Genomic DNA, 20,821 nt, shown 5'->3' with positions numbered 1-20,821 from the left:
TCCAGGAGTAATCCTCTACATATGGGCGTCCTGGGTTTCTCATTATTTAATGGTATTTCGTAGATCTTTTAACCTGGAAAACACTTTTTTTGCTCCGTGCTTGAATCGCTGCTATTATTATTATTATTATCTTCTTTTCTGGTTTCTTAGCCCGTCAAGTTCCTTTTAGCAACGTTGGCGCGTCCCCGCATCTCACAGTCAACATAGTAGGTCAAAAATATTACTACCAGGAATCATTTCCAAAATATCAAAAATGAGACTCATGCTTTGATAAACTGAAATGATTCTTTCACCTAAGATCTCCTGTGTGTTTGGTGTCATTCAGATACACGACAAATATGCGCTACGTTGCAAATATGCAATCAAGGTTCTGGAAATTGGGCTCAATGAAAATCAAGTGTTAACCCTAGTGGTCAAATTGACCCGTTTTCCTATATCAATGTTCTTTCTAACTACCCAGGATGTTGGGCGTTCCTTTATTTTTTAGTCTAAATAATTCCTATTTTATGCTTTTCAAACTCAAACATTCGGTCTAATTTCCTATAAATGAGGATTATTGACCATAAATCCAAAAATAACTGCAAAACTAAAGTGACAAACCAAACCAAAGACCCCGTTATGATGGTGCACTGCCGGTCTGACAAGAAGACACTTTGCAGGACAAGTCCCCCCCCCCCCCCCCCCCCCCCCCCCCCCCCCCCCCCGTCTCAACCACAGGCCTAAGCATTTCTTCCTGGAAAATACACTGAGGGTCACGATCCAGCATCTGGGCGTGTGTGTGAACTTTGCTCAATAAAACCGCCGCTGAGTATTTCAAATTCAATACGCTTGGGGAATTTGGAGGAATGACAAGCTACACGAGGGGTTCCAACCCTGCTCGTTCACACATTAGGCAAAAGAAATACTCTGGAGAAACCACAAGGATCAACAGGACCGTATTTCAGACCCGCTCCCAGCGATCTGGGCTCCTGCTGACGCGTCGGTTTGTTACCTCAACGTTGGCAGGAGGTTCCAGTCTGGCCCACGTGGATCACATGGATTTTCTCAAGCGTAGCATAGTGTTTAAGTTTCAGAGTTATTTACTCCCCCCCTTTAGTTAAACCAACTGTAATTTGGACAGCCTGTGTTTTCCAAACTGCTGTGGTGCAATCAGCGGTGCTGAGGAAGCCAGACACACGGTCTCATACTTCGCCAGACCGGACTACCTTCACAAGTTACCATGGTAATGGTATTTCAATTTAGACTTTTCCTGTATTAGTATGATACACTCTTGTGATGTCAACACTTTAATCACCCATTGGAAGTAATGTGGACTACTTACTGGAGCTGTTGCGTTTCAGGGACGCTGTCCCGTTGACCCCGTTCTTCTTAGGCTGGTTCTTAGGCTCGGCCTTCTGTTTGGAGGCCGTCCCATTGGCCCCTGCGCCCTTCTTTCCCTTCAGCTGATTGGAGAAGAACAAGGAGGAAGAAGACTTTTGAAATATCTCGTCAATACTGTACTGCATCAAAATGAAACAAATGTAAACTTGTACCACAACAAACCTCTAAACATGATGGATATGGTGCTCTTTGAATGCTAAAGCTGTATTCCAATTGTCTCCAAAAAACCTGTCTTCCATATGGACATTGTATTTTGACCATTGTTGCTTTTCACTATACATTTATGTAGTTTCAACAACTTGTATGTACACAAAGGTTTTATGTTTTTTGTACGTACACTTTTGTTTTTATATTTGTTCAGCTTGTTAGAGGCCAAGCTAGGCAATAATCAGCAAGGGGGCACAGGGTTTTCATGGGTGGCCACTTTTCCATGATCATAGATCAGACATTTTTCATTGGAAATTGAGAATTATGCCAAGCCCCCCCCCCTACACACACACACACACACACACGCCATTTCATCACCTAGAAGGGCACTCGGAGAAACAGACCTTTGCCATGTCATGTCCTATCTCACAACGTTAATGCAGTGGGAATATTCCCAGTTGGGATCAGAGTTTCCCGATTATTCCCACAGCACGTGAATGCAGCACAATCTTGCAAAAATCAAAAATAGTTTGCTTCCTCCTGCGTCTATCTTATCTAATCTAATATCTGCCTCTTCAGCTGCTGAATGCTCCAAATGTTCACCAGCTAGTCTCTCACTGTGTGCTTCTGTGGCGTTATCGCAGCTTTTTAGCGGAGTTTCTGAGTCTATTGTTTTTATATGAGGGGTGGTGTTCGTGCTTTTTCAACAGGATTGTCCTTTCAAAGATGAAACTTCTTTGGAAAAACTGAATAAGGGATGGTTATCAGAGTATAACTCAATATTCTACACTATCATGTCACCTTGCCCACAATGACAATGGTTTAATTACCGTACATTAACTTTTTTTTATATCCTGACACTTGATCTGAATGTCTATTTTCATGTTGCTGACGTACTTTACACACTCAACAACTGAATATATAACATATTATAGTGGTTATCCTGTCGGAATCTGATTGTAATGAGACGGATGGAAGTGGTTTTGTCTTGCTGAAAAGGATACAATAGCAGGAAAGTTAAAATATAAATTAAAATGATTCTTCTAACCCACGTGTCCAAGCAACAGGGATCTCCAGTTAAAAGCGTGGCGGGCGGGCAGTTTGTTGTACACCTCGTTCTTATAGTGGAGCGGTACTTTGTGGTGTCGGAGGCCGTGTTAACACCCGCCGGCCACGCCGCACACAGCACACACATCAAAGAGGGGGTGGGGAGGAGGTGGAGCAACACGCAGCACAATGTGGTGACTATGTGGCTGTCAGAGCACGGCTGTAAAAATATAAATTACACACACACACACACAGCTGACACTGTGCAGGAGAGGAACTCACACAGTCGAGCTATACATACACTCTGTGCTAAGAGAGGAAGTGGTGTTTCAGCTCAGAACCCGACTGTTTGTGTGCTCCAGGTATTATTGATCAGCGATCAGAATCCGCTGTAAAAAGACTGCAACATGATTAACTGTTGGAATGCATTCGCAGTATTTTCTTATTCTTTATACTTTCTAAACTTTCTTTGATCACCTCACTTCAGCTACAAAATTCATTCAAATATCAGAATGTTTAGCTCTGCACATGATAGGATTCTTTGCACTTTTTGTTTTCACATTAGAGTCAATGGAGCAATCTCCAAATCGTCTTCAGACGTCTAACTCTTTGAATTGCTACTTCTCCCACATACATCTATATTGAGTATGCAAATGATTAACAATAATAATTGACTTACTTTATATGAGATACCTGATAAATAGCCAAAGAAAAACAAACAGAACTAAACTCCATTGTGGAGATGACTCCGGCATGTTGAAAGTTCTTCGTCAATCAAGTTTCTTTTACCAGTGCAAAGTAAATTAAATGGCTACAGTTTCACAGTACTGTGCTTAGTCCCAAATTGACACGTGCCAAATGTAGGGGCAGGCCAACAATGACGCACACACACCAGACACCGGCCACTGTCTTCTGTTCACTGATCGCCAGCGTCCCCCCCGCTTCCACCTGCAGGTTGACAGCTGAGTGTCTGCCTGGTGTAGCCTACTCTCGGACAGCGGATTTAACTCGCCGGTCCTCAATGAGAGATTTTCACGTAGCTCTCCACAAGCAGAAAAAAAGAGGAGCTTATAACGCAACATGGTGGAGCATTTAGCTGCTAAAGAGACATATGTCTTCTTAGAAGCTGGTGGAGCTGAAAGAAGAGGGACTATTGGGACACAAACATGACTCCAAGTGGAAGAAGAGGTTTGGCTGCTTTGTCTCAAGATATCAGGACATTTCCCCTCACGTGTGGCAGAGGATGTCTGGACATATGATGCCGTCCTTGTGAACAGATCTTCGTTCCTAATCCAAGGTGCACTTAGTGAGGAAGATTTCTCTTTCAGTCCCTCCCATCCTGAACCTCCTGATGACAAGTCCTAATATTTTCATGCTTCCATCTAAATCACAGCGCTTTTACAAAGTCATACAGAGACATCTTTTTGGGGGAAGAAAATCCATAAGTGAACAAAGGAAAACCACTTAAAGTGCCAACACAACACAGTGAATTATAGACCAGTGAGGGTTAGGGAGCAGAGTGTTAGTCACCTGAGCAGTGGCTTTAGTTTTAGTATCAGCAGTGAGGAACTTAGAAGAGATTTTAGAAACAGGGGCTTTGTAGTGACTGGCAGAGGTGGAGGAGGAAGAAGTAGAAGAGGAAGACTTGGGAGGAAGGCGAGTGTCCCGCTTTGGCGAGGGCATGTTCTCATAGAGCTCAGTGTTCTCATAGTGCAGCTCCTCTTTCAGCTGGCGCCCCCCTGTGCTGGGACGGGAGTACTGCGCCTCCGGGTCCTGGGTTAGACCGGGCAGGCATGCAAGTAAGCAGAGAGAGGGAGGGAGAGGAGGAAGAAGAGGAGAAAGAAGAGGAGAGACATAATGCATAACAGAAATATAAAGCTCAAAGGAGGCGAGAAAGGGAGAGATGGTTAGAAGTTAGTAACACTACTCAGCCATAGCAAGTGTTATTACAATATAAGACTAAAGGTGCTACATATGATGTAGAATGTCTAGTATGATGTAATTAATCATACTACGGGTGGGTGCTATGGGTTTTGGGTCAGAAACACACAGAGAGTGGGAGCTCACGCAACTATCATGGCGATTTCTGTTGATCCAGACTGTGTATGAGTACCAGCTATGAGCAGGCGAGTCCTTACCATCCCATTAATGGGCACATCATCGTAGTGCAGAGCCACGCCGGTGGGGCAGGCGTAGCCGTTGACTGGGTTCTCCAGGTACCGGTTGGGAGAGACAGCGCGCTTACTGGTGAAACTGGGCGGAGAAAACGTAAAGGTTCATTCAAAAGAAGAGGATTTCTTTCATAAGGTTGTCTGCCCCAGTGCTCTAACAAACACAGTAGTGCATAAAGTACACTGTACGTGGAGAAATAACAGCAGTAATGGTAAGCCTTGGTTCTAATAAGGGCTGAATATTCTGCATCTACGTCACATTTTACACTGTCACAAGGAAAATGACGCCATGGAAGAAAGCAAGGTTCACCATATGAGCCATTTTAATTTTAAGCTTGTCAGGTTTACACTTTCATCACTAGAGGAAATGTGTGCGTCCCTCACCAGAAGGACTGCTTGGCCAGCTGGATGACATTGGCGGTGGTCTCGACGTCGATGTAGTCGTAGTGCAGGGTGGCGGGGTCGGTGGTGGAGCCCGTCTCGGCCAGTAGAATCCCCAACCAGCGCCCCATCTGCTCAGAGGACGAGGCCTGGAGGAAAACACAGATTGGCCAAACCAGAGCTGAGATGAGATCCATAGCGGCACGGGGGTTAGCATTTCTGCCTCACAGCAAGATGCAATGGGGGTTCAAATGGGGGTTCTGGGTTCAAATCCGGGTCACACCTAACCTTTGACTCGAGTAATAGTTAACAGTGGAGTTTTAGTAGCCAACTTTAACACGGGACTCCACATCTGCTCATATTCAGGATCAAACTGACCATCCAAACCGGACTCTCTGAACCCAGCTCACCTCCAGCACAGCGACCTCCTGGCCGTTACGCAGCAGGCGGAAGGCGAAGGGGTGCTTGTGATCCAGGCCGGGGCTGACCTCGCAGCCTCCGAGGGGCAGCGAGGCGATGTGGCTCTTCAGGTCGTCTCGGTCCTTGTGAAGGAGCAGCTGGTTGTCTTTCAGGCGGCACCAGCGCTCCCGCCAACGGTTATTGGACAACACGTTCAGGTAGCCTGTAGAGCAGAGCAAAACCAAGTCGGAAACTTGTTCATTTAACAACATTCATCTCAGTTTAGAACACAATTTATGGGTGCCATATTGTATTGTAGGGTTTACTGGTCCACCTTTCCAAACTGGCGTTATGCAACGTCATCAGACATGAATTGCAACAGCAACTCTTTCAACTGATCTAGTCTCATATTCATAAAGTCTCCTTTATATTTCAATTTAAGTGGTGGCAAGTATTAAAAAGTACTTAGTAATTAGTGTTCAACTTTCTGTTTCCCACTGACAGATATCACCATGAAACTTCTCCCAGTTGATAATTTACATTAGGACAATTCTTTTTTGTGTTACCAGTTTTCTCAATTTTTATGCTGAATTATGCAAATCAGACAAGTTATCTAATTAAATGTGCTTATTTGCATAAATTAAAAGGGGTTTCTTAACTGTACCCTGGCTCCACTTTTTTGCTTAATAAGCATTTGTCAGATTATCTGTTGCAATATGTGGGTGATTAAGCTTAATTACCCACCCTTTATTGCTTTTAAGTGACTTTGTTGTCTTCTGGGACAGTATGACTCTATCCATCTATGCTGTAATGGCGTGATTGCTGCCCTGGGACACAGTTATTTAGAAGTCACTGTGGAGGGGTCAACTGGATGCGTGTCATTGGCAAGACTAATTGTCCTTCCCACCCAATCAGTAGATAAAGTTAGACAGGAAGTCCACGTGCCTGTGCACAAATCATGGAAGTCTCAGCTGGGGTGTTTCTATTTATGACCCTAACACTCAATAAGCCAAAAAACTAACTAAATTGAAACCATTCATATTTGTATTTGATTGTGGTTATACAGATAGATCACACAAGAACACAGGGGTTGACAACTACTTTCATTTCAAATCAGGGTTTTATTGTTGGGCGGCAGGGAGTCATGAGGAAAATGAAGCCTAGGCTGAGTCATGTCATCTGGTTGGAGCTAATCAGAGGACTGGTACTGGTCCACAGCCCAGGGGTTTGGAACCTCTGCTTCAAATGTCTTCTCTTTAGTGTTGCCAGCTATTTATAGTTGAAAGCAGCTAGCACTAGCTTAATAAGGCGGCAGATAGTGCCATGTTGCGGACGTCATCGCGTCCCATTAGCGTAGCACTTAGTGGCTGTAATACCATTATCCCCATGCAGGGGGCCATTTTCTGGGGGGGGGGGGGATGCACAGGGTTTCCACTTTTCTGGTCTACATATCCCTGCCCTGTTGAATTAGATATATTTCCTTTCATTCTTGCATGTGTTGTTGTGAATGATCAAACCTGCACCCTGTCCCCAATTATACAATAAATTGCATTAAGGCTAAGGATCAAAGATCAGCCCTGCCTTTGACTGTAGTCATTGGGAACATGTAGAAACATGATTTCCTCAACACTTGGTTTGATAATACACTGGTTAGAAGCATATGGAGACCTTAAGGATAACAACTTTAACGTCCGTCTTACCACATGTGGGTACGTCTTCTTCTGCCGACGAGGTCTGCTCATCTGTGGACGGCTTCTTCTTACCCAGGCCGATGATTTTGGTGATCTTCTTCCCTGCTCCCTTCCCCACCGTCCCAGTCTTCTGCTCCGACTTTGAGCTCTTCTTTCCTTTTCCTAAGAGAGAAAGAGAGAGACTGAGATTCTGGATTGAATTCATAACTTTAAATGAAAGGGAAACCCGCCAAACACTGTGGTAACGTCTTTCTTGAAGGACCCCTGTAGACTTAATGTTCTCCACCATCATTATCTAAACATGGGACACTAGTAAGACAGCTGTTCTGAGTTCATTTACGTTGATTCAATTATGTTTGGATGCTTTTGTAAGACAGTACGAATAGAAAGAGCAACTGCACACTCTAAAACAAACCATGAGATCAGTTGCATTGGGTTTAATCAGACCCGTATGGGTTCTAAAGCTCGCTGTTTGTGATCTAGGTTCAGTTTGGAGTCCCAGCATCCCCACTGGTCCGGGGACTACTTTCTTCCCGAAGACAGATATAAGAGAAAGAAAGACAGGTGGATGACTGTGTACATTCTGCTGGAAGGAGGTTTTAAGAGGGAGGGAGGGTCCGTCTGTCTGTGGAAATAGCTTCTTCTTCTTGGCTTACTAAGAGTAGAATAGAGACTGTGACGAGACGTTGTATGAAATGTGTGTGTATGCGAGAGAACTCAACTGAGAAAATGAAGAAAGAAGAAGAGAGAGGAAAGAAGGCAAGTGTTGGTCAGAAAGATGTGATAATGGCTGCTGATTTTTGTCAGCAGCCATGGAATGTGACTGATTGCGCGGATAAAAGGGTTCCAGACTTGATGAGGGAATGACTGAAGTAAGACCAGGTGGCTGTGGCTCAGGGGGTCGTCCACTAAGGAGCGAGAGGGTGGTGGGTCGATCCCTGGCCCCTGCAGCCTACATGTCAAAGTGGCCTTGTGCACCCCAAACTGGGAGTGTTCTGTGAATGTTTATCCCTCCCCGGTTGATGCGTCTTGTATAGTAGCACTGAATGGTCGCTAAGAATAGAAAATCCCTTTATAAGTGCAGTCTTTGTCGATATGCAACCACAGATCCAAACCAAAATCGGTCAAATCGGTCAAAAAAAACAAACACACAATGCTGCTCGAATGACTCAACTCACATTCTGCGAATTGTTTAACTACACCACAAATCCAGTTATTAATTTAGGAAGGCAAGGTGGACACTGGTGGGAAAGTCCTAAGCTAGCATTAGCTGCTAACGCTACTTATTGCACACAGGCCCCTGACTACTCCCAGTTGAAGAATATAACTGAAACCACACATTGTTGGATTTGGAAGAGTTGCTGAAGTTACCACATTTATGTTGATTTATTACTATTACTATTATGCTGACTCTGGAAACAAGGTTAACAATGCCCAGTCTGCATTATTTCAGTGAAAAATTGCCCATTTGTTGCAACAGGCCAGAAAGGTCAATCCTATCCTCCCTGGAGAAGGACTCAACAATTTAATATGATTAAACTCAGCTGATCTGGGAGATCGTTCTGATCTTATTTCCACACTCCCCTTGGTTTCACAGCAATGACACGTGAACACGCCAGAGTCCATGAATCACAGCTCTGTGCTAACTCCTTCAAACCCAACTGGGTTTCAAAATGAACTGCTAGTGGGAAATCTGTGGCAGACATTATCTTGGAAAAATGAACCAATTGTGACAACATAGGTGTTACATTCTAGCTGACAACCCAAACAAGTGAGCTGACAAGTCCGATGACAAGTCTCTCCCCACGGACGTTTGCCTGCTGAGCAAACAAACAGTAACTAATCGGAGACCATTTCATCTGTATCTCTTGGTTTTGGCTGGTTCAGCAGGGGAACACCATCTCCGTGTAAAACCCCTTGTTAAAGGAATCCAGCAGCTAAAGCATCCCAGGATTCACAACTGGGTCCAAGTTGAGAACAATTCAAGATGTCCTACCTCTCGTTTGAATTAACTACTGGAGTTGTGCTTTCGGGCTGATACTAATGATATTTACAACATAGCACTAGCACTAGGTGACTGCAGTGTTTTATGAAGGGGGTTTCCATCCTTAAAAAAACAAGCTAACCATTCACATATGTTGAAACATCATACACATTTGATTAAAACAATCTCAACTTATGGTCCAATAACCAGTTTGGTTATTTGTCCTGAAGATTGCTTTGATGAGAATGGATAATAGGTTTGAATGTTCTGGAAATCGCTGATTTAGACGGTAAGATACAGTTTAAAGTTAATTAGGAACGTATAATACAGGATGAAGAAGTTCAACCTGTCGAGGACTAGGATGGCTCACTGCTCCACTCCATCACCATCTGGTACTCTGCGTCCTCTGCTAAGGACAAGGGCAGACTGCAGAGTATCATCTGCTCTGCTGAGAAGGTGATTGGCTCTCTCCTGGACCTGTAGTCCTCCAGGACGCCGAGGCCGGCAGGAAAAGATTAGAGCCGAATCCACATCACATCCACATTTTCTACTTCTTCAAACACTCCCAGGGTCCCAAATTAACACTCGCCAGACCGGCACGACAGACGAGGAGGTCTGAGCCTGTCTGTGCTCACCCCCCAACCCTGGGAGGTGTCCGCTGTGTCTGCCTGGCATACTCTGTGTGTAGGGGGACCGATAAGACCCGCCTATCCTCATTAATATAGTAGCGATAAGTATCACAAGCAGAAAGAAAAGAGTTAGCACTAGCAAGCAGTAAAAAAATAGATGGTTTAGCCTTTTTTTCTTGTATCATGCAAAAAGTTTTGATTAACTTTTTTAAAGTATTCCTTAACAAAATTCTTACTGTTTATCATTAACATCCCTCTTAGCAGGACTTGCAACCCCAAGCAAAACGTTTTATGTGATGTATGTACACAATTAAAAGTTTTATACATGCTTTTTAATCTACCTGCCAACAATTCCCTCTGGCGGGAGGCTGCGGTTTATCAGAACCAAAACATCACGCCTCAAGGAGACTTTCTTCCTGACTACAGGGGGCCTCATCAACGAGGCCCGGGACCCCCACTAACACAGTCACTCCCTTAGATGCATTCCCTACTTGGCAATAAATCCTTTTCTGATTCAGAGTTAAAAGCTTTGGAAAAAAAGCAAGTAAGTGGACCTTGGGTTGCGATTTTTCTGAAACTCAAATAAATGCTTATGCCACTATATCAGACGATAGCGCAGACCCAGATCTGCCTCGCTGTCCCCTCCAACCTGCCGTCGGGAGCCCCCGGGGGCAGCAGGGTCTCCGGGAGAGCCCCGTGCGGCCTGACTCTGCTCGATAAAACGGAGATCCCAGAAGCGCTAGCTTCACAGCGGAGCATTCAGGTCCAATCAAAACGGCTTTCAGCGCCAGCCAGGTGTGTGAAATCAGAGGGGAGCTGACTGCCTGAAGCAAAGAGGTTTTGGCTAAAACCTCCTTGTGGGGGGCGCCAAAAACATCTTGATGCTACAACATTACACTTTCAGAATATGTGTCTAGAGATAACACATTATTAGTCTAAATACATGGCTGACCACAAAAACTAAACTAACGCTCTCATGAACTGGATGCAAGGGACTTACTTCTGTAAGCAACAGATGTTCATTTCCATGTAAATATGAAAGATTATGAGTTGATTGCTGCTGTGGGGTCGTACCTTGGTCCTTGCAGTCGCTGTGTCCGTTCTCATGCGGGGCTTCACCGTCGGAGCTCGGCCTGTCACACGATGTCTTCTGGCAGTCAGGGAGACCATGCGGAAGAGGAAGGGATGCACGAGAAGGTACAAAGTGAACAGGACTGTGCTTTCCTGACAAAAGACTGTCAAGGAATGAATCCACACAGCTGTCCAATTACATTGTACATTGTAAAAACCCTTTGGAGCATCTGCAACATGTTATGGAAGAATAATTAGGCGAGGCTGTGTTTGCTGGGAGCGGTTTGTCATTAAGGAGCCTCTGATAGAACTCGTTTTCCACCACTAAACATACAGGCAGGTATATGCAGCGGGTACAGTACGTCTGCAGGGGTATGTTGCCTGTTGGGGATTTCCCCCCCACCCCCCTTTTCAATGCTGTGCTCTCCCGACATGGCTTAATACTACCACATTGTCCACATCTTATTTGCCAATATGCCGATGGTAGTCAACAAGTAAAACAACGACCGATACCAATGATCTGCCGATTCATGGGTGCATCTCTAGGCCTTTGTCCCCCCCCAACCTGGACCAGGGGGGAGGACCACACCAAGGTTTTGGGAGAGCAGAGCTTCCCATCATGGTGCAGTTTACAAACTATAAGTCCTCTTGTGTGCCATGCTCTAACATTAAAGGGTGACAATAGTGACAACACATGTTAACGGTTACTAGCCACAGCTGAGATACAGTAATATACTGCTCGCAATATTTATCATTTCAAGAGACAGTCAGCTTCAGCTGAAGGTAGGGTGAAATAATCATTTATGGGAATGTCCAACTTAAGACACAAAAACAAGTGAAGAAAATCATTCTGCAGACTCTCTACACCCTGTCTTTCTAGAATATGAATCAGGGAGCCAGCAGAGAGAAGAGATGCAAAACAAACCGCCTTAAGTTATTGTTTATCCCAACGTCCATCAAGCTGCTCAACTCCAATGAGAAATATTAGCACAACAGAGCGAGACACCAGCACTGTTTGCACTTTAAATAAATAAAGTCACTTTTTAAGATGTTGTGTTGTTCTTCCTTTATGTCCTGAGATGCTTCATTGGTGATCTAATGTTCATTTTTTATGTTGATTTTATGCAAATTTTAGAATGATTTTCTGTGACATATTTGTGTTGTGAATCAACCGATTGTAGCAGTATGCCAAAGACAAACTTCCTCTTTGGGGACATAAAAGTATTTCCTATTCTAAGATTACAGCGTTGATCATCAGTGCATGTGTGTGTTTACCTTTTCCAGTTCAGGTTTGTGCACTGGTGATCCAGATCCAGCCCCATCCAGGTCTACACCCCCATTAGCACACACCTCTCTCATCACCTGGAAAACACAAGGCAATGCAGCGTTAGCTTATGAGGCTAACGGAAAGTCCCCACTCCTCCTGATCCCCCCGTCTAACTGGGCGGTGGAATGTGAGGTCCTTACCGTGATCAGGAGACTTGGGTGGATCCCTTATTTGAAAATCCTAAAAAATGTCCTCACACCATTGCCACATAATTAAGCAGCTGATTGCTTCAGCCTGGGAGGCATGCCTGGGGTAATGCAGGCCACATGTACACATGTGCTCTACTCCGCCCCCTCCTCTCTCGTATCCCATCATGCTACTGAATGGAAGCCAAGGGATCATAAGGCAATACAGAGCATGCTGTGGAAGTACTACAGGAGGCAGAGAGCAAGCACGCATGTGAGGCAGGGGCCGATGGAGGGGCGGGGGTGTCTGCTGCACACATTAGACACCACAGAGTTTTACAGGGTGCATGGAATCCTTATTCCAATTAGGTCTAGTAGGGGGGAATGAGATCTGCAGGTCTCTGGATGGGGCGCCAGCGTGCATTACCGTGACCTCGCTGGATCTGGCAACCGAGCCTCAGATCGGCCAATCAGAGGCGCGCGGCGGGGACGGGGCTGTGTGGAGATGAGCGGTGGGCCGCCACAGAGAGAGACACACACACACACACACACACACACACACACACACACACACACACACACACACACACACACACACACACACACACACACACACACACACACACACACACACACACACACACACACACACACACACACACACACGTCATCTCCACAAGCATTTTTGAAGCATCTCTTGCCATGCAGAGCTCCTCAGCTCATTGGTTTTGGCTCGGAGGGAGCATAATTGGGTTTTGCGGTGCAAATGACAGACTGTGGCTCCATAGGTTTGGCTCAGAGAGCAGCTCAGGGGCCAGAGAGTGGGACAGACTGCACCATCATGTCTATCTTCCACTGGAGCGCTACGTTGGCAGATGGGGTGCTATGTCGGAGGTAGAGGGGCTGTGTGCGGTAGTCTTGGCTGCTGAAACACTATATTCAATAAAAGGAATATGCTGGTGATGGACAGCTACTCTTGCGTGGTTTTTAATAAATATTCACAAAGCCTACATGCACAGAACTAACTAACCAAAGTGTAGTGAAGATGTGAAGACATATTGTACTCCAGTAACAGCAGGCTAAATAGTTCAAATAAAGTATTTGAGGCCTCTACCCACTTGAGATACAGTATAAATGACAGAACATCAAAAAACAGATTCAGGCTTTATAACCAACCATTATTAAGAGCATTACTCATGTAATTGCATATAATAGGGCATAATAATTTGGTTGGACGTAATTCTGATAATTTCCATAAAAACGGTTCTCTGTGCTCTCTGGGCTCGGACCATTGGTCCTCGGCTGCACTTCGCACACACAACTGACCCGAGGGCCTTCAGTGATTTTTTCTTAACCACCCTGCTGGAGCCGTCCCGTAATAAATGTGGACCGTCTCAAATTTAAATTCTTTCTTCTACAGTATCATCAGTTAAAATCATTCAAGTCCGTCCATGACTTCTTTGTGGCTCAGTAACATGCGGTGTGTCAATCAGAATCTTTAACTGTTTGAGTTTTGGGCTGTGCTGTATGTTTTATTGTTGAGTTTGCACGTATCTAATTGGATCATCATTGAAAATGAGCTCGAGGCTAAATGCTGTGGTGGGTGGTGTAGGATGGCCGTGCACCGTCAGTGTGCAGCAAACAACAATGATGCACTCGGGGTTGTGGAAAAGCATTTTAAAAGCACACATGAGCAGATAAGCTGTGAACACACAAACTCACTTTTCCCAAAATTGGTGCAGAAAAAGAAGAAGAAAATAGAAGTTAAGAGGGAAGATACTACATCAGCCAGAGACAAAGAAAAGCAGGTCATACTGCAGCAGGAGGCAAGAGATACACAATCCATCCAGTAAAAGAAGCAATGGAAAGGTTGAGGAGAATGAAGTAAGGACACAATGTAGACATGGGTATTCCATAAACACATCATTAGCAGACAACATCTGGGAGAACCATTAGTGTAACTAGCAGGCTTTGGGAACTCTCTTAGCTTTCCCTTTCATTACTGACTTTCTGCTTCTTTTTCCTCACTTTGCTTCCTCTCCCCTTCTCTTTACGAGCTCTTCCCATTTCCTTCCCTGAACGAGAAAACTGTATTTCCATTATCTGACTGTTATGGAAGTTGAATGCCTCTGAGGTGAAGATGAGTTCAAGGGAGGTGGACAGAAAATAAAAATAGCGGGAGAAAAAAGAGCTCATGGTGCAAAATAGAAAGTGTGCGAATAAATAAAGGAGTGCCCGGTGGTCCCAGCAAAACAATCCCCAAACGCAGACTACACTATCGTACACACCGCGCAAACACACTGCCGTTGTGTTATTGTCAGTTCAATATGTTTCCAATATCCAAGCACCTGACTAAATAGAGAGAAACAGCTGCTCCAAGCAACGATTGGTGCAGTTGAGACCAAAGTGTGGATGTGTATATTGACCCTGACCAGGTTACCTACCTCAGCTCATCAATAAACAACTGCTAATCACCCCGCCGAAGCACATAATTAAATCAAGAAGAAAAACACAAACTGTTTGAGTCTTAGTTTCTGGACAGCCATAAACAGGAAATGAGAAAAAGACAGACGAAGGCAGACACGGCTGATATTAAGACTGGCGTTTCCATCAGTGGTCTAAGGGCCAAACTTACTCCACAATGTATTCTATACCAAGACCCCCAGTGGGTAATAAGGGCCTCAAGGTGAGTTCAAGGGCCTGTTGGGAAAACTGTAGCACAGGGGAACGGAGTAGGCAGAAATGCTTACACAAATAGCACAAATACATGAGGAGGGAGCTTAAAATAGCACGCATTGTGTAGTCAAGGACAAACAAGGAATTCCAGAAGATTCTCAGAAGAGTGAGGAAGAGCAGAGGTGAGGAGGAAGGGGGGGGTAGGGGGGCTGTGGGCTTTCCTTTAAATCCAAAGACCAGATGAGGCCCGTCTTTCCTCCGGTGATTGAAATTGAAAGAGCCCAGAGGTGCTGGCTCCGCACCAACAACAAACGGACACAGGGGTGGACTTTGATGTTGGGGGTGGGGGGTTGTTTTGCAGACTTGTCGAGTAGCCAGACGGAGAGATCAGAGAGAGAAAGAAGACAGGGGTTGGAGAGGCATTGAAAGAATGTGGGATGGTCAGGGAAAGAGAGAGAGAGAGAGAGAGAGAGAGAGAGAGAGAGAGACACACACACACACACACACACACACAAACATCTTCAAAGCCCCTAGTCAGACAATGTCAGGAAACAGGCCGTCCAGCAAAACAAAAGCAAAGCTATTTTTCCTTTACTCCTCATTACTAGCAACACAATGGAAGTCCCACTGCAGCCAAGTTCACCCCCCTGACAACAACATCCAAAACTAAACTTTCAGGCTGATCCCAACAACGTCACCTAGAGCTGGGCCGTATGGAGAAAAAAAAAGAAAAGAAAAGAAAAAATCAAAACTCAAATATCACGTCATTTTTTGATCCAATGCACTGACGTCGTGACGTTGGTGCTTTCACCAAGTATTAACAAAATGAGAGTTTTGGTAAATCACCAATAATGAGGATGCAATGACTAGGCGCATGGTCACACTGGTTGCTTGCTCTTAGGGGAATTACTAGAACTGTTGGGTCCTTGTAAATCATAGAATGTGGTCTAGACCTATTCTATCTGTAAATCATAGAATGTGGTCTAGACCTACTCTATCTGTAAATCATAGAATGTGGTCTAGACCTACTCTATCTGTAAATTAAAGAATGTGGTCTAGACCTACTCTATCTGTAAATTAAAGAATGTGGTCTAGACCTACTCTATCTGTAAATTAAAGAATGTGGTCTAGACCTACTCTATCTGTAAATCATAGAATGTGGTCTAGACCTACTCTATCTGTAAATTATAGAATGTGGTCTAGACCTACTCTATCTGCAAATTAAAGAATGTGGTCTAGACCTACTCTATCTGTAAAGTGTCTCGGGATAACTGAAGTTTAGAATTGATACTATGAATAAAATTTGAATAAAGCGGGTAAAGGCAAATAATAGAACAGTTACAACAGTCTGGTTAGTCTGGGAAAATGACATTACTTGACTGTAATGCAGCCTGTAAAACCAGGAAAACACTAGTGTCATTTCACGATATACCCATATCCAAAATCTAAGATGAAATCTAGCCTTATACATCGACGCGGATATAATATGGATATATCGCCCAGAGTGTGAAGTAAGATGTAAACAGTGAACTGCACACTCCATCGGCAATAAAACTGAAAATGCGGAATCTCTTATTTATGAAAGTGCAAATTACACAGAATAATAACAACAACGGTTATGTGGCTGGTATGGCATGTTGTAACGAGGTTTGAGTACATGCAGCAAATACGTAAAGCCCTATTTATATTTGTATCTGACGGCTGGATAATCACTGTAGGGAGGAGAAGTTCCAGTGACCGGCACATCTGGCTGAAGGTGTTGGATATATGTTAGCATGTTAGATGTGTTTCCACTCTGCTGAACGACGCCGACGCACAGTCCTCGCCTCATCCACCACTCTCTCGCCTGTACTACTGGAACAGATTAGGTGTCCCTACCGTTCCACCCCTAATACAGTATCACATGGTCTTCATCAGCAAGTGAAGACTGCTACATCACATCCATGTTGGCTGTGAAACATTTCTCTGCTGATGAAGACCTGGTGATCCGGCTGAAAGATCCAGAAGAAGGGAACATGGTTTTTGTGTGTGACAAGTGATCCGACCCCGTTTTAATTAAGCATAGCCCATGAAAGGGGTGTTAGTAGAATTGAAATGACTTAATTTGGTGGAGCCACAACTCTGCACAAACCGCTCATTATCTGCATTAATTCAATCTAATAGGAACAGTGGAGGATAGGAAGTTTGGAGGTATACTGTGTTACCTTGAGCCACTTCTATAGGAACAGTGGAGGATATGTAGTTTGGGGGAACATTGGAGAATATGTAAGAGTAGCTTGGGGGGTTTACTGTGTTACCTTGAGCCACTCCTCGGCCTGTTCTTTGCTGTGCACAGCCAGCACCAGGGCGTCCGCTCCTTGGTGGACGATCTTCAGTTCGTGCCTCTTCTTCTTGCCGTCTTTTGGGATGTGAGTGATGCTGCACCCCGACAGGGTCAGCTCCATCTGGGGGGTCTGGTCTTTGGACGACTTGTAACACTGGAGGGAGAGCAAAGGGGTCAGGTTAAACTGGATGAGTCAAACTAATGACATCCTAGTCCTTATTGACTAAGAACTTTTATTTCAACATTGTACATAGATCTTCTGTGGCAACCCTTTCAAATGTGCCTAGCTGTGCGAACATGTCCACCAGTGTCCCTCACCAGTAGTTTGTTATCTTTGATGACACACAGGAGCTTGGTCCACTGGCCGAAGCGCTTTTTGCGCAGAAGGAATGCACAGATCCGAGAGTCCTTCACCAGATCCATGGACGCCTCGGCAGACGGCCACTGGTGACGCATCTTCTGGCCCTTCCCGTCCTCCTCTTCCTCGTCGTACGACTCGTAGGAGCTGCTCATGGCGTCCGAGTCATAGTCTGATAAGGAGGCAAACGAGGCAACGTTTTCTATCATTAAAAGACAATTGTCCATTAACCACTGTCTGTCTGTATGTATGGTTATGAGTCAATTACAAATGAGTCTCGCCACTCACTAGCTGTGATGTATTCAGGAGCCTTTCCGGGACTTAAAGGAACCGCTTCCTCATAGTAGCCTTCTGGTAGGGAGGAGCTGGGCAGTGGCGGGGGGGCGTTGTTTGGAGGCTGCAGAAAGAACACAAAACTTCCACTAGTGACAGGCTCAAAGCGTATCAAATGAAAACAGCTCTCGTCATTTACATTTGAACAAACACTTATCGATATATCGATATTGTGACGTGAGACTGGATATTGTCTTATATTTGGATATCGTTACATCGTAAAATGTCATTAGTTGTGTCTTTTCCTGGTTTTAAAGGCTGCATTACAGTAAAGTGGTGTCATTTCTGATCTTACCAGACTGTTATGTAACTGTTCTATTATTTGCCTTTACCCACTTAGTCATCATATCTACATTACTGATGATTATTCATCAAAAATCTCATTGTGTAAATATTTTGTGAAAGCATTCACAAAATGTTTCACAAAATGCTTTCACAAAATATTACAATATTGTAATATTTGATTTTTTGATCGCCCAGCCCTACTTCAACTCCTTTGTGTGTGAACATGAACATTTGAAGACATCATATTTTTACTGATTATACAGATAACAGACTATAACAATATATCCCCATTTTATTTAGCGGTGACAGCGAGTCAGCATAAACAATACCAGGACCCTGAAACTGAAGATTTATTGTGTTATTTGCACTCATGCTTTTCCTACTTTGACATGTTACAATGACAGTGTTAGTCATTGATTCGGGACTGGGCTTGTCCCCAAAAAGACAAATGTGTGATGTGACGTTCCAGCAGACAGATGGAAATAGTGGTTCTTTTATGGATGTAAATTAACATAAATACTGCTCTTAAATCACAGCTTCCAGCTGACCAGTGGGCCATTTAAGCAACATTTCTTCTGGAGCCTCATTCTAATAAGTCCATCCAGTACCAGACAACCTCAAAGTGCATGGAATGTAAAACTGTCACGACGTCATGAGGCCTTACTCTAAGTCTCTCTGAAAGGACGTTGACCAAGCTGCGATGGCTGCAGACTTTTCCTCTAATGGAAAACCCATTGGATTTCTCTTTTTATTTTATTTACTGGTGGCATCGCTGATTTTCCACCGCCAGGCCGTTAATAAAAGGGAGAAACTCCAGTGGTGTTATGAAACTCTATGTGCTATGGGCCATTGGTTACAGCTGACCCAATCAGGCGTCAGCGCTGCAGTGATGTCAGCATCCACTGCTGGAGCAACATGGAACAATCATAAATGGGTTTGGCTGACGTACAGAGAGTGTAGAAAGTATGTGTCGGTTCAACATTAAAGTCATTCGGCCATAATTATGGAAATATTGAATTTAATATTAACAAGCACTTTGCAAAAAAGCCCCAAAAGGTAACTGGCCTTTTTTATTCAGAGACTGCTGTGATTTTCGTATTGCTACATCCCTTTTGGCCTAGAACACTTTTCTGAATGTTAGAATTCAGTTATATTTCCATTTGTTACTTAATTATTATTTGGTTATTCTTTGGTGTAGCGTGCATTGAGGATAGCTTTGAGTGTGCAGTTGAGAAATGTGATGGGAATGATGATTGGAAATAAAAGAGCGTGAGTCCTCCATCCTTCACTGCAACTTTCTCTATGCTCCAAAGTAGATTTTGGGACATACTGAGACAGTTCCCCAGACAAAACCTCCGTTTTAGTCTAAATATCATGACTGACTTTTTCTCAAAAAGAGATAAACAGGACATTATTAGAGCAGCTGCTTAGAAAAAAAAAGTACAACCACACAGACCTCTACACACATCAAATTGCTAAGGTACAACTTTTAGCTCCGCTCAGCCGGACCCGTGGAAATGTTATTGTGCAGTGTAAGAAATGAATAATTATTGGATTTAATAGGTTGTAGGGATGGTTTTGGGAGGAGAGAGGGAGGCCGCACTCATTAGGTCTGAAGAGGTTAGTTATACAGGCGAGAAGGCCAAACCTTTAGTCCTTTCCAGTCACATTTCCTAATTGAAGTTTTCTTTAAACTTGTGTCTTGTCTCCTGAGCTGAGTCTCATCACACCCCTAGTAAATCGTAAACAGACATAGTGTTTAATATTTGTGAATATAGTTTTGTATTGTGCAGTAATTGTCAGAACGTTGGGGTGGAAAGTGAAAGTGAAGAAGATGTGAAAAGATTTGAAAAGTCAGGGAATTATTTCTGATAAAAAAAAGACTCCTAATTAACCATAGACCGTATATATATTGATGGACAGAGCATCCGGTTCGGAAAAGTGCAACCACTGCGGAAGTAACTTAAACCTGCATTCTATCTGAATTCCTGCAGAGGGCGACACGCGTGGTTGCAAAAGAGGTTGGTTTCAATAGAAGTCTATGGAGGAATGAGCCACTTCTCACTTGATTTATTACCTCAGTAAACATCTTCACAATGAGTTTGTGGTCTCGATCGCTAGTTTGAAGTCTTTTGCAATACAGAATGATGTTCATTCTTTAAATTACGGTCTCGTTGATTTTAAAATTGGCGATAAAGCCGGGGGTGTTTTAGGGCGTGGCTATGATGTGATTGACAGTTCTCGGCCTGTCAATCATGACAGAGTGTTAGCAAAGCTTGTCCATGGCACGTAAACTTCATTTTGGGGGTTGACTACGTTTCACCGCTGTGGCTGTGACACTTTGGTCGGATAATAATGTCTTGTTCAGCTGTCGGTTGCACGGCAAAACACTCAAAGGAATGGGCAGTTCAGTTTCACCGGTAAGTAAAATGAGATTTTGTTTTATTACAGTTTTTCGTTAGCCAACGTTAGCATCTCAATTAATATCAGTTAG

General features: G+C 44.0%; 1 protein-coding gene across 6 annotated transcripts in view; it reads right to left on the bottom strand.

Annotated features, from left to right (window-relative positions):
• afap1 (actin filament associated protein 1) overlaps positions 1-20,821 on the bottom strand; it is a 69,001-nt gene that overhangs the window by 3,075 nt on the left and 45,105 nt on the right. For 3 of the 6 annotated variants that reach the window (XM_034856302.1, XM_034856298.1, XM_034856301.1), the window contains exons 4-14: positions 17,998-18,106; positions 17,670-17,881; positions 17,326-17,505; positions 12,176-12,262; positions 10,904-10,979; positions 7,226-7,378; positions 5,537-5,748; positions 5,130-5,275; positions 4,713-4,827; positions 4,105-4,347; positions 1,322-1,442 (exon numbers count right to left, since the gene is read on the bottom strand). In XM_034856302.1, the coding sequence (XP_034712193.1) occupies positions 1,322-1,442; positions 4,105-4,347; positions 4,713-4,827; positions 5,130-5,275; positions 5,537-5,748; positions 7,226-7,378; positions 10,904-10,979; positions 12,176-12,262; positions 17,326-17,505; positions 17,670-17,881; positions 17,998-18,106 (1,654 nt within the window). The remainder of the gene's footprint in view (positions 1-1,321; positions 1,443-4,104; positions 4,348-4,712; positions 4,828-5,129; positions 5,276-5,536; positions 5,749-7,225; positions 7,379-10,903; positions 10,980-12,175; positions 12,263-17,325; positions 17,506-17,669; positions 17,882-17,997; positions 18,107-20,821) is intronic. The other 3 variants (XM_034856303.1, XM_034856304.1, XM_034856300.1) reach the window with 2 other exon arrangements.

This window comes from Etheostoma cragini, chromosome 19, assembly GCF_013103735.1.
Source record: "Etheostoma cragini isolate CJK2018 chromosome 19, CSU_Ecrag_1.0, whole genome shotgun sequence".
Lineage (NCBI taxonomy): Eukaryota > Metazoa > Chordata > Actinopteri > Perciformes > Percidae > Etheostoma > Etheostoma cragini.
The sequence above is the reverse complement of the archived record's forward strand: the minus strand, read 5'-3'. Positions and strand labels throughout refer to the sequence as shown.